Source organism: Pezoporus wallicus, unplaced genomic scaffold (assembly GCF_028554395.1).
Source record: "Pezoporus wallicus isolate ANWC-B61680 ecotype Strahan unplaced genomic scaffold, APGP_CSIRO_Pwel_v1 contig_9238, whole genome shotgun sequence".
Lineage (NCBI taxonomy): Eukaryota > Metazoa > Chordata > Aves > Psittaciformes > Psittacidae > Pezoporus > Pezoporus wallicus.
In genome coordinates this window covers 2,169,014-2,182,776 of record NW_026636792.1, presented here as the reverse complement: position 1 = coordinate 2,182,776, position 13,763 = coordinate 2,169,014, and the positions used below count along the sequence as shown (strand labels likewise).

General features: G+C 48.0%; 1 protein-coding gene across 2 annotated transcripts in view; it reads right to left on the bottom strand.

Moving 5' to 3' along the window:
• The window catches only part of KCNB1 (potassium voltage-gated channel subfamily B member 1), a 127,911-nt gene extending 114,968 nt beyond the window's left edge, over positions 1-12,943 (bottom strand). Inside the window, exons 1-2 of one of the 2 annotated variants that reach the window (XM_057401739.1) lie at positions 12,754-12,943; positions 10,040-10,705 (exon numbers count right to left, since the gene is read on the bottom strand). In XM_057401739.1, coding sequence (XP_057257722.1) covers positions 10,040-10,606 — 567 coding nt within the window. In that variant the 5' untranslated portion in view covers positions 10,607-10,705; positions 12,754-12,943. Of the gene's footprint in view, positions 1-10,039; positions 10,706-11,800; positions 12,634-12,753 lie in introns of those variants that run through there. The other variant, XM_057401740.1, reaches the window with a different exon arrangement.
• Positions 12,944-13,763: the final 820 nt, after the last annotated feature.

The window sequence follows — 13,763 nt, the reverse complement described above, 5'->3', positions numbered from 1 at the left end:
CACCAGAGAAGAAAGTGGTCCAGGGATTAGGGGTGGATTATGGCTTAATTCCTTGCTCCATCACAGGCCCTGAGAAGCCAGTTAGTCCCTCTGTACCCTCTCAAGTAAACTGGGATAACTGTGCTGCTCTCCTTCACAGGACAACTGGAAGGGCAAACACACTATGACGCATTTGGATGCTAGGGTAGAGAAAGCTGATGCTGAATTGCTGCAGAAAATGGTAACAAAAGACTGGACTTAGTCATATAAAAGGATCCTCAGGGAAGCAAGAAGCTGCTTCTGGTGCTCTGTGCTACAGCATGTTACCATTCCCAGTTTGTGCTACCCTCACACACTACTGAAACCAGCCAAGCAAAGCGTACCTGGCACATGGCAGAGATTTCTTGTCATGGAAAGCATACTTAGTGCAGTTCTTTCCCTCTACAAACACTTTCAAATATTAAGACAAAGACAGACGTCTCTGCTTGCATCTTCAGTTCATTCTGCTAGCAAAAAGAATTGTTTTCTTTTTAATAAATGCCCGCAAGGAATCTTAGATTTAAAATAAAATCTGGGAAGTACAGTCATGTTTTCTTCATCCGTACCAATGAAAGCACATTTCTGGGGTTTATGCTCTTTAAGCACTGCAAATGAGAATTACAACTCCATTTTGTTCAAAAACCGAGCAAGAGCAAATGGACTTAAATAAAACAAAACTAATCTGTGCTTCTGGCTAGAGGCTCTGCATGAATCTTAGTCCAAACAGCACTAAGTTCGACTCATCATAGTTGGAACGGATTATGTACTGCAGAAAAAATGAACTTTGAAATAAACTGCCCCTTCCATTTGTTTTGACCTGTTCATCCAGCTTTCGTTAGTGACATAGGTTTTAATCAGATCTGATGGATGCCTGATGGATGTTGTCAATACGAGGTTCGGGTACCAACAAATACTTCAGGTTTTGCTTTACTATGTATTTTTCTTGTCCAAACCTGGGTTTCTGACACAGCTGAGATGCAGAGCACTGAGTTAAGGCCACCTTCCCCACACTGCAGTGCCAGCACCTCAGGAGAGGAGTCACAAAACGTCCATAGCCATTGGACTGATGATCCACATTGTTGGACCAGAGCAACTGCAAGCTTCAGCTAAACCACTCACAGGAATCATGACGTGTCTAGGAGAGACTTGTGAATGGGGAAAGGGAGAACATTCCTGAGAACATCAGTACCTCTTTGCGGCCAGGCTGAAGAGAGTTCCCACAACACCAAAAAAAAAACATTCTCTGACCCTCACATTCACACAAATACTGTTCCTATCAAAGGTTGGAACACGTTTGTCTGAGGAGATGCTACTGCTGAGTAATGTTTGAATTGTTCATTATACTTGCTGTGCTGAAAGTGGAGCTGGTTGCTAGGATTAGTTTTTAATTGAAAACAAATACCTTTCTTATGCAGGTTAATTTTGGTACAAAGGAATTCCCCTTAGGAAGGGCAACTTTAATGTAGTATATGTGCATACATGTCAATGCATACTGTGTTGCATAGGTATTATAATTTATTTCATAATTTGACAATACATTCTACACATTGACATAATTCTATACGTCTAACATAAGTATTCTCTTGCTATTCAAATCAGCTTAACAACATTCCCTCCCTGCAGTCAGAACTGCCACAGAGCACCCTGAAAACACTGCAGTAGATACCTTCTGCTTTTAGATCTACCAGTGGAAACCTTGCCATCTTTCTTCAACCACTCATTCCTCAAACATGACAACATTTCCCAGAACCTTCCCATGCTCATTCAAGTAGGAATACTTGTGCTGAAACAAGGAGCACAGGTACCTCCATTCCCCTTGGGTAATCTGTCAGAGGGCTGCCAGCTTTCCCTCTGCACTCTCTCAGGGGAGGCAGCAGCCAGGGGCCAGTGGAAGCTCACCTACACCATGAAAATGTACTGGGGACAGAGGAAAGCCAGGGTCCCCCCAGCAATGCCCTGACCCTCCTCACTGACCTTGGCAACGATCACCTCTTCACTTTAAGATGAGGATAATACATATACCACAGGTTTGTCCTGGCCTTAACTAATCCATCTTTTCAAAGCACTTTGAGAGCTTTGCTTGATGAGCATAGACATCATAATACTCATCTGTTCCCATTACATTCAATGGAGTTTTACCCTCCACAGAAGTAGGGCTGGGGCTGCTGGTGTTAGTGGGGAACCTAGAAAATAAACATGCTTGGATGTTTAATTATCAGCATTTTGGGAGGGGCTATTAGCAGGTACAAAGGCATGGTGCTCACCTAGGGGTGCTCAGCACTGCTACAGGCTTGCTCTAGAATGAAGAAAAGATTTTTTCACTAAAAAACAGAATGAGACCTACCAAAATCAGCTGATAAACATGTTCAGCTAGTGCCAGGTTGTAAAGCAGACAGGAGAGGCCAAGAAAAGCTAGGAGAGCCAGAAACCAGAGACCATCCAAACCCAGTGGGGAAGCTTACTACAAGGTTTATTTTTGCTGTACTGAGCAATGAAGAACACCAAGAAGTGAACATGTGGTTATTGCCCCAGGGACTAAACTTAGGGCAAGGTCATGTTAAGGTTAGAGTGCCAAAGCAGCTCAGGCATGACAGTTAAGTGACAGTGTGTGGGGCAGGGAGCCAGCTGTTGCCAGCTCATAGGTCTGTGGCACAGAGCTGATTTATCCACTCAGCCCTTAAAGCAGTTTTGCCTCACAAGGACAGCAACCACCAAGCCTGAGCTCATCTACCACTATGATACAGTGGTACCCCAGTGCTGGTGCTCGCAGTCCTAGTGCATGGGAAGCTAACCCAGCCAATGACAGAGCTGAGCCTCTAGGCCTTGAAAACAAACTGAGCAACTCATGACAGCAAGAGGCTGAACCTTGTCTGCCTTAATGTAGTGGAAACAATGACAACGTATAGCTCTATATATAGCTTTTTGAGAGAAGGCTAATATCAATGTCTTGCTCACATTTACTGGCCCCATTATGCCTCATCTATTGCTGCCAGATATCTCCATGGAGTAAATCATAATGACTGTGTTTATTACAAGAACTAAGTGATCAGCTGTGAACTTTCTTTGACATAAATATTTTGTCATTAGCAATGACAAATAGAAACATTCATGTTGTTAAACTAACATTGGATTATTCCTCTCCATGGGGGTATTCACAAATCAGTAGGAAATTGTGATCTTCAGGATTATGAGGAATAGGTAAAAGGAGGAATGGGATGGTAAGGATATTTATCCCACTGTGTAAGAAGAATAAAGCAAAGAAAGTGCTTTAGGAAGTGAAAAGAACTGATTTTTGCACACAGCTATGGAGTGCCTCTGCATAGCTCTGAATTCCTCTGTAGTCAGGGCACAAACATCAGGCACTTCATGCTTGACTCGGCAGCACGTGCCAGTGCTTTGCACAGGTACCAGCCAAAGCTGCACCTGCACAGCGTGTGCATTACACCATGCCAGTATTTCCGGGGGGGAATCAGGCCCAGCACTTCTCTTCTGAACCCCATTATTACACTAAACCTCTGCAGTCACAGCTGAGCAAAACAGGGATTTTCCATTCTTGCAAGCTTCCTTGCATTTCTGACTGGTGATGTCGGCACCTTTAACTACGTTTGCTCAGAGGCTGAGCAGCAACGGGAATTAATTTCTCAGAGAGATTTTTCTAAAGGTACAAATGAGAGTTGGCACTTTAAAAATAGCAGCGACTATACTTCTATAGCACACATCCTCCAAGGAATTCAGCCCAAGCAAGCTTGGTGCTTCCCTCCTGAGGCAGGCAAGCAGTCTCTCACAGATGTGGATGCTTAGGCTCAGGAAGGACCACAGAATTGCTCCAGGCTCTCCTAAGCAGAAAGTTACAGCTAAGGCAAAAATCCAGGAGTATGCCTACATACATATGTTTATGCATGCTTTATTTCATCAACTGTATGGAAAGTGCATCAGAAGAACTACGAGTTTTACCTTTCCTTTTTAAAAGGTCTTTAGAGACTGCAGACCTTGGCTTGGGTTCTAAACTGCTGAACCCAAACCCTTTCCAGGCAAGAAACATCAGGCAGCTGCCTTGGATCCAAAGGCTGCAGTAACAGGTCTGGAGAAAGAATCAGCTTTGAAGGGTGAGGATTCCACCTGGAGAGCTTAGAAGCAGCTTACTGTTGGCAGATGTATCCCATGAAGGAAATAATATGGGACGCTACATTAAGGATGTGGGAGACTAACAAGCCAATGTGATTTTGTGCAAGGGTGTCTCCTATGTTACAAGGATTCCCAGCAAGACTCTTCAGAGCTAGGAAAGAATCACAGGACATAATTACCAGGCTGACAATGCTACCAGGGTTTGGGTTGGTTTGGTTTTTTTTCTGGGTTCCCCCCCAAAAATAACTAGGAGTTTAGGGAGTCTGTAATGGAGAGGAGTTCTGGGAGCTTCCAGCACATCAGTATATAGTGGGAAGGTCACCAGTGAAATAGAAGCAGAGGACATAGGAATTAGGGCTTCCCAGACAAAAGATTTAAGAAGTTCAATGGAAGGACAAGCACCCAGAAAGGAGCTGCAGGATAAAAAGAGATTGATGCAGAACAGAGGTCGCTTATATGTCCACAGGACAGTGCTGTGCTAGAAACCCAGTGGTAAGCTATAAACCAAAGTGGCGAATCCCTGAACCCTGAGGAAAGGCTTTGGAATGAGGCTCTGCTTTTGAGGATCTCTGAAGAAAGGATGAAGGGAAAAAAAGTCTCCTATATATAGAAGAAAAGCCAAGGCAGTAACTGCATCAGAAAAACGAAAGGCAGAGATGCAAGAAAATACGGGCAATTTGGCTTTAACAGACAAAGGCAACATCTGCCCTGTGATGGGAGCCTCAGAGACAGGCAAGACATGGCTAAGATGTGACCCATGCAATTAGGGAGAGGGGTTTCCTCTGCTGAAAGCTAAATTCAGGCAGGTTTAGAGATGAATGAAACTGCACGCCATAAGGAAGGGCCAGGAATAGAAAGCCCATGTGGGGGAAGAGAGCTCTAGATGTAGCGAATGCATCTCCAAGAGGTTTTATCATTCTTATTTTGTCACTACTATCAACAATAATAAGAAAAGAGCTTACAGAGCAACCTCTTGAATCCCTAAGCAGTGCATCGAGAGATTAGCAGCAGAGAGCAGTGGGCAGCTCGAGAAAAGCTGTTCAACAAATGTAGAGGCATGCATAATAAGATTACTGAATTGGAGTTGCATGTTTTCAAGGATAAACGTGATATTGCACTGGCAAAGACATAGTAGGAGCAAGGGAAAGGATGAGAAATCACCTGTCAGAACAGAGGGACTGCTGCAGCAGAGCTTCCAACAGGACAGGGACAAGTGGGAAGTGGAGGCAGCGAGGAGGAGAGGAAGTGCACATCCTACTTGACATGCAGATATGCAGAGAAGCATTTTGCAAAGTGGGTGATGTCATCGTGTTTTTCTCAGCCTTCAGGACAGCAAGAGAAAAATAGATGAAGCCAGCACATGCAGAGGAGTCTGTAAGACGAGCAGACTTCCCCCACACACCCCATGCAACACTAATTGCTCAGATATTGATCAGGGAAATAACTCGTAAGGACTAAAAGAAGAAAGGATTTCTTTTCCTCCTAGGAGACAAAAAGGGCAATGCTCTTGCAGAGTTGCTGGAAAGGTCCAGGTGATCACAGAATTACCAAGACCATATAATTAAGAGGTTGAGTTGGTCTAATTTGTTAACACTGGAAGGCATGGAAAAACTGCAGCCTGATGGTTTTCAGGAGGTCATTGCAGTCTAGTCGGAATTACAGCTTGGCTGGTTCTCCCAAGGGGCACAAACATCTCACTGGGCACATGAGACCAGCACCAATCCTAACTATCTTGGTTAGCAAAAACCAATCAGCTACAGAAGGGACCCCTGCTCTGGTCACCCAGGGCTGCTGGCTGGGTTGTGAGTGACAGAAACCTGCTGCTCAGGCTTAGCTTTGGCAAGGGAAAGAGTAATTAAGATTAAAAGCCCAAACCAGAGTGCTTGAGAGCTGCTATCTACTATTGCCTTGTCATGGACATTTAGTCCCAAGAAAAAGCAGCAGTTCTGCTTGGCTTCTGAAGAGCTACTTTTCTTTCCTGAGGAAAGGAAAAGCTGCCACACAGTAAAATGTAATACCTACCCCAGAAAATATCTGCACCTCATCTTCATCTAGGTAAATCCAGACAGAAGTGAGCACCAGAGAGTCCTCTATACTTAAAAAATGATGTTGTGTGTGCACCAAAGTACAGGAAGAATACTATTCAAAAAATTAAAAACCAACCACCAAGCTATTGAGCTAGACAGCAAGAATGATAAAATAAGCAAAAACAGTGATTGCAGGAAGAGGAGGAAGCATCCACAAAGCCTGCAGTCAGTATTTCTCAGGGATATACAGGCAAATAAAGTCACAGGAAGCAGGAGAAACTGATCTTTTAAAATATCCTGTAAGGCTGGGGAGACAAAGAGTAAGTTGTTACTAATACTGTTGGCTGTTCAGCCTGGAGAAGAGAAGGCTGCGTGGAGACCTCATAGCAGCCTTCCAGTGTCTGAAGGGGGCCTATAGGGATGCTGGGGAGGGACTCTTCATTAGGGACTGAAGTGATAGGACAAGGGGTAACGGGTTAAAACTTAAACAGGGGAAGTTTAGATTGGATATAAGGAGGAAATTCTTTCCTGTTAGGGTGGTGAGGCACTGGAATGGGTTGCCCAGGGAGGTTGTGAATGCTCCACCCCTGGCAGTGTTCAAGACCAGGTCGGACGAAGCCTTGGGCGACATGGTTTAGTGTGAGGTGTCCCTGCCCATGGCAGGGGGGGTTGGAACTTGATGATCTTAAGGTCCTTTCCAACCCTAACTATTCTATGATTCCATGATTCTATACCTGCCTATTAAATATTATTTCATGTAGCAGGGGAGAGCCCCTCAGTGCTCAGTTTTGTGTATAGTTTTCCCGCTGGGCAAAGTGAGCACAACGGTGTGCAGCACAGCAAGCACCCCTAAGTTAAATGGGCTGATGGGTGAAATAGTTCAGGCACTGGTTGCACAATTTGACCCTGGGGAAGGGCTGGAGAGCTGCCCCATGGCTCTACAGCACCTTGCACAAGGTCGGTGTGGCTTCGGTTACATCTGCAAAGGACTGCAGCATTATAGGAAAGGAGCAAACACCCCTCTGCTAGTGCTGGGGAGTAACAAGGCAGCAAGCCTGGGGCTTCAACAGCCATCTGATGCCTCATTATAGAGATCCTGAGGCTCTCAGAGCAGGTATTATAAAATCTTACAGAGCATTCTTTCCAGTCACGTATAGAGTGAAGCATCGCACATAAATAAGACACTGCTTGCCATGAGGTAGGTAGTTCAAAAACCAGACAGATTGGTCAAGAGATAGGGGTAAATCCACAGTGGATAAAACAGCAACAAAAATGAAGGTTTGGGGAATTCTTTGCTTATTTAAATGCCATTTTCCACCCCATGGTACATCACATAATTCCTTAAAATCCCCAAACACACACAATTGAACACCTCTCAGTATTTAACCAGTTCCAGGATAACCATGACAAGTTCTGCAGTAAGCTGTTGTGGAGGAGTCAGGTCAGGTTCTGTGCAGGAAAGCCCACTTTGCTGGTGTGGAACATGGCTTACAGAGGGGTTGTGCTGGGTCTGGGTTAGAACCTGCACTTGTAGCCATTTTTTAGATACCTTAAAGAGAACATGAAAGTAACCTGTATTTGTTCCAATTAGATGGAAAAACCTTTGCACTGAGTGGTACCAGTCTGAAGAAAAAGAATAAATGAGAGTAGTACAGACTTTCCAAACAATGACTTTAGGTCCTTCGGTGATAATCATTAAACCTCAGAAGAGTTTACTTTGTTCTCTTTCTAAAGGAACAGTTTGAGCTCCCAGACCTGGCAAAGCAGATGCAGTCTGGCTTCAGGAAAGCTGACAGAAGTTCCTGGAGGCCCATAGCCTCAGCAGAAGTGTTTCACTGAGCGGACACCTGAGGAAAGCTGGGCAGGAGCTACCAGGCAGCAGCTCAGATTTAGAAAATGCAGCCTGAAACAGAGCCCGGGCACAGCTGGTTAGGTCAGATAACAGGTCAGGCTGCCAAGTCCCTCTCCCCACGTCCTTCCATCAGAAGTTGAAAGCTGAGTCCAGCCTATTCAGTATGTGGACTGAATTCTCATGAAGGCGATCAAAGCAAAGGGCATACTCTGGCACAAGAGAATAAGCTATCCACCAGCAGGGAGAAAATCGGATAAAGAATAGGCTTAGCAGCTCTGCTGTCCCTGCCTGCTAAGCTAATTGTTCATCATGCCCATTTGCCTTGCTATGCTTGAAATGAGGAGAAATTCATGTTTGTGAACTGCTGGAATATTTGAGGTCTGAGAATGTACAGCACCATTTTCATTACAGTAATAAAGTCACAGAATGGTAGCTTTAAACGCTAAGGATAATAATGCAATATAATGCAATACCATTCACTCAATTAATCCACAGCCTGCAATGTCGAATGCACTTACTCTGAGAATTTTCTCAGAAAATGAAGCTAGAGTGAATTTCATCTATAAATCACACAAGACACTTATTTGGCAAGAATGACCTCTGCTCATACACAATAAATCATGAACATCAACAGTCTCTAATGGATTTTGAGTCAGTGCCACAGACAGCAAAGCCCGGGGCCTGTGTTTCAGGATTCCAGGACTCTGCCAAAGGAGCCTTATAAATGATTAATGCATTCAGCAGTGTCATCTGTGCCATTGGAGAAAAAAAAAAAAAAGACATTCTGGGGCTCCATTTGCCATTAGAAATGTGATAATTGGTTAAGCAGCTGACCATGCCTTTCCCTTCCCCTGCCAGAATGAGCCATTTAGCTCCACACTTCATAAAATCCCTTCCCCAAACTTTTGTACATGCTGTTGGTTCATGACATGCAACATTTTGGTAAGAGAGGGAAAGAGATCTGTTTTCATAAGTAGTCCACCACAACCAGACTTCCTATGGGATGGAGCCGAGGTTTGCATTTGCAGATGCACATACAACATGGAGGCGACATTAAAGAGGTAACTGGGGCCTCTTTCTACTTTGGCATACCGTGAAGATGCCAGTACATGGAAAATCCAAGTTTTGATCCCTACTTCTCAGTCTCTCATGCTTTTCAGTTATTCATCCCACAGTTTTCAACCTCTCCCCCTTCACTTTTGTCCCCATGGTTACTGAATCACTGTGTTCACAGAGATTTTCCTAACTAAAGAATATGTGACTAACATGAGACAGCTAAAATACCAGAGCCAACTCTGACATTGGTTTCTCCTAACATGGGTCTTATCTTCCAAATGCCTTCAAATAGATCTCTTACACTGGCACCAACTTCAGAGTAAACAGTACTTCAACTATTGACAGCGACAGAGCCGCAACAGCATTGCGCAGGGAGACTTAAAAGAGTCTTGAATCAGGCAAAGCATGAAATTCTTAGTTGGAAGCTACCTTCCTTTTGAGTGCTGATACAAATACCTAGGAGATGTATTTCACCAGAGAACTTTGATTTAGGTCCTAGAAGGGAAGGCATTATTTCCTGACTGGACGTGGGTCTACAAGTTCAAGCAGATTTCCTCTTCTTAAAAGCCAGTTTGGTTAAACAGTAGGACACACATTTTGGGCCCAAAGAAATCTGTCACAAAACACATCAAGACAGGACACTGGATAGCAAGTCTACAACCTCCAGCCACAGCAGTCAGTGTATACTGCTGGCCCACAGGTCAGTGAAGCTGCTCCCCCCTTGGTTAGCAGCCTGGGATGCACCAGGGATGCTTAAAATAGATCCTTTCCAAACTACACCAAAAAAGATACTTTAAAACCTGTTTGCATCTGAGAGGCCTTTCTGCCCTTTACTCACAACATCCATCCAGCCACAAGTGCCTAGATGCTAAAGCAAGGCTAGCAGGACAGCACTTCATGTAAGCACCACCAGAAATGAGCCAATATAGACAACACTTGAAAATAAATGTGGAGTTCTTACCTTGGCCGCTACGGAGGAGTTGGGCTTCTCCAGGAGATCCCAGAGCTTTTTCCTTTTGTCAGCACAGCAAGTGTTATCAAATTCCTCCCCTTCCCTTTCCCTCAGTGTCTCGGCTTCTCTCTTCAGCTCCTCATTCATCTGCTCCTTTTTCTGGTGGTAGCGGGCCTGGCAGCAGGACTCCAGGTAGATCTCATCCACCCCCCAGTAGTCCAGCTCCTGGCTGAAGGACAAGGCGCACATCTCCTCCATCATGTGCAGCTTGCCAGTACGGTAGAAGTTCAAGATTGAGGTGAATGCCCCGGGATGCCTGTCAAAGAAGTACTCATTCTCTTCCAGGTTGTAGTCATCACAGATCTCCATAAGGGAGTCGTGTGTGTTGCAGTCTCTGAGCTTACCCAGCCTGGTCCGCGGCAACCTGTCCAAGGTCCGCCAGAGAACCTCGTGGGCCAGCCCCCCCACGTTGAGCTTGACCCTTCGGGAGCAGGCCTTGCTCCTGACGATCTCGGTGGGGTCCGGAGGCAAAGAGGTAGTAGAGCGAGATCCATGCTTATTCATCCCCAGAGGCATCTCTGGTCCCCCTCAGGCTGGACGCTCCAAGGTGCGGCGTGGGGCAGGGTGCGCGGGGACCGGCTCTCCTCACCTCTCCTTCCCCTCCATGCCCCAGAGCTGCAAGAGAAGCCAACCATGGGTCCCCGCCCGCTGACCTGCGCCCGCCTCGGCGCTGCCTTATCCCCGCGGGGGGCGCCCGGCCCCGCTAATCTGCGGGGGGCGGCGGCGCTGTCCGCCCGGGCGGTGCTGAACCGCGCTCCGCGCAGCTCCGGGCGCTGTCCGCGGTGCTGAAGGCCGCCCGATCCCACGTGTCAGCCAGGCTGCTGTCGCCGAGCTCCCCCGGGCGGCGGCCCGGTGCCCCCCTCCTCTGCCCGGGAGGGTCTCTTGCACACCCCGTCCGGGAGAGCCGCGGGGGCTGGGCCAGCCCCGGAGCCTCTGCTAGCAAAGGCCCGGGAAGTGCTGATTGACAGGGGAGGGCACAGAGCTTCCCCCCGCACCCCCCCCCCCCCCCCCCAGTGCCACTCAGCAACGCGCCCCAAAAAGGCTCCGAGCCGCTAGCCAGGGGTGCGCTGGCCCCTTGTCCCCCATCCGGCAACCGGCTAGGAGCGTGCCGGCCCTGCCACCACTTTCTCCCGCAGAGGGGCCCTGCAGGACTACGGACCCCAGGTGCCCCCACGACCCAGCCGGGGCAATTCCCCTCCTGGGAGCCGGCGATGCTCTCCGCCCTGTCCAGCCATGTAGGCTGCAGGGAAGCGTGGAGGCTTTTTATAACTCCAGCTTTGCAGATTTCCCAGAGGAAACCGCTGGGGAAGGTAAAAGGGGAATTCGCAGCCACTCTAACGACTCGCTCTCCCTCTCTTGACTGCCCAGGGACACCCACACACACACCCCACGCCGACCTCTGCATAACAGGGAAATCAACGAAAACCGGAATTCGGAATAAGGCAAAAGCCCCGAACCTTCCTAGCAAAGCCGGGTGCCTTATGACAGCCCTAAGCACTGTTGCTTACACAAGATGGCACGGAGAGAAACCCGGGCGCAGGAAAGAACGGCTCCCCCATGCTCAACTGGCGCAGCTCCGGGGCCTCAGCCCCCTCCCCACCTACCCAGGTACCCCCAGCCTCAAGAACCAAACACCGCCGCTGTCTCCCTGCCGCCGCCGTGCACAGGGAAAGGCTCCCGTCCCTCGGCCCGAGGCCGGCCCGCACCTACCTCCTCCTGCGGGCTCCCAGCGAGGCGGTGCGGGGCTGTGCGGGGCCGAGGGTGGCTACATCCTGCGGCGGGGCGGGCAGCAGCGGCGGCCCCGCTCGCATCCCCCCGCGGGCAGCCTCAAGGAGGAGGGATGGCGGCAGCGCTCCCGGCTGTCCGCGGAGCCCGGGGGGAGGGGAAGGGAAACGAGGTAAATCGGATCCTTCGCAAGGAAGCCTTCCAAGGCCTTCCCTCGGCGGCGGCTCCTCACTCCTGCCTACAGTCAACGCCGAAACCGCATCTGCCCCCGCCCCCCCCAGGCTCACTCTCGGTGCAGACACAAAGGAAAGCTTCGGTGCTTCCTTCTGCTGCCTCGGAACGGAGATCAACAAGTCTAGTCTGAGCCTCCAGCTTTTCCCTGCAATTCTGTCCCGGAGTTGTTTGGAGTGAATTGGAAGTTGGGGGTGGAAGAGAGGAAGGCAGCTCCACCGTGAGCTGGGATGCAGCATTGCAGGGAAGGTTAACGCTTTCCTGGCTGGGCCCCACCGCCCCGGGGCTGACTTCCAGCTCGGAGACGCCTAGAAGGGACCTAGCACAGTGGGGAGAGCCAGAGCATCCTTCCTTAAGGGGATAGGTCTGTTCCAGTCATTCTCCAGCTCCCGGTGGTATCACCCATGAAAACAGGAGCAGGGATTGGTGCCAGAAAAAAAGTGATGAGCAGAGAGCACTGATAATCCCAGCAGGGCCCCTATTGCTTCCCAGGCCCTGCTTGCTGAGCCAGGAGCAGCTGAGCTCAGAACGGCTGCACATTCCTCTATGGCTGAGGAGTGAACTGGGCCCTTATTCTCACTGCAACAGCCCTCATCAAAGGGAAAAGCCTGATCTCAGGATGGTTGTGTATATTTGCAGGTAGGAGGAATAGCAGTGGAATTCTGCTCCTGGTTAGGACTATGAATAAATAAAAAGCTCTTACTAACCTGAAAACACAGCAGAAATGGAGAAAAGAGTGACTTTCCAGGCAACAGCACAGCACTCAAAGTATCACTCTGCCCCTCTGTCCTTCTCATCTTCTTCCTTCACTCCCAACAGGGGAAATGGACCTCACAGGGAGCCCAGAGCTCCATTAGCACCATTTAATGGGTACATTAGCATCACTTAATGCACTTCACCTGCTTAGGCTGGTGCACCAGAGGTACACAGCAGTGCTTGCTAGCCCTTTCTCCTCCTGTATCGATTGACCATGGCTTTTGGACTCTAGTGACAATTTCAACTTACAAGGTTTCTAAAATAGGAGCCAGGTGTTCGTTTTACGTGATTAACTAAGGGAAAAGACCCTCATTGCTGCTTTTCCCTACTTTCTGTTCTTCTCTCCTTAGCCCAAACTTGGCTCCCATGTACCCAATGTCCAGGGTACCCAATATCAATGTTATGTTATTATATTTGGTGTTTAAATGTCCACATCTTCCTTAAAGATAGCTTCCTGAAATCCCAAACACTGTTTGCTTTTCTCCAGAACCTCCCACAACTGGATGTCATCTGCATATTTCAGAATTTCTTACAAGGAGAAGCAGTCACTACTTACCTTTTACTGATGAGGAAATGAAGATCCAGAAAAGCAAGCTCACCCAGAGGGGAAGTGGAAGAAAGAATAGGGTATAAAACTTGTTGACAAGCTGAATCCCAGCCTAGCACCCCTCAAATGAAGTAGCTCCCCCTACCCCATTAAAACCTACAAGCAGTATCCAGAACACTTCAGTTCTCCTCTCACTTTCCCCTCATTCCACCTCCAGACCCCACTTTAGTCCTCTTACAGCAGAGATGGAAACCCCTGATCAGAACTCGGAAGTTAATGATTACAAAGTGCTTTGAAGCTTCCAGCTGGCAGGTGCTGCAGGAGAGCAAGTCATTTGTTTTTTAGCACTGGCATCCAGGGCAAATTATCTCCCCTTGTGACAAACGCTGATGGATCTGTTGTGGGAAGAGGATG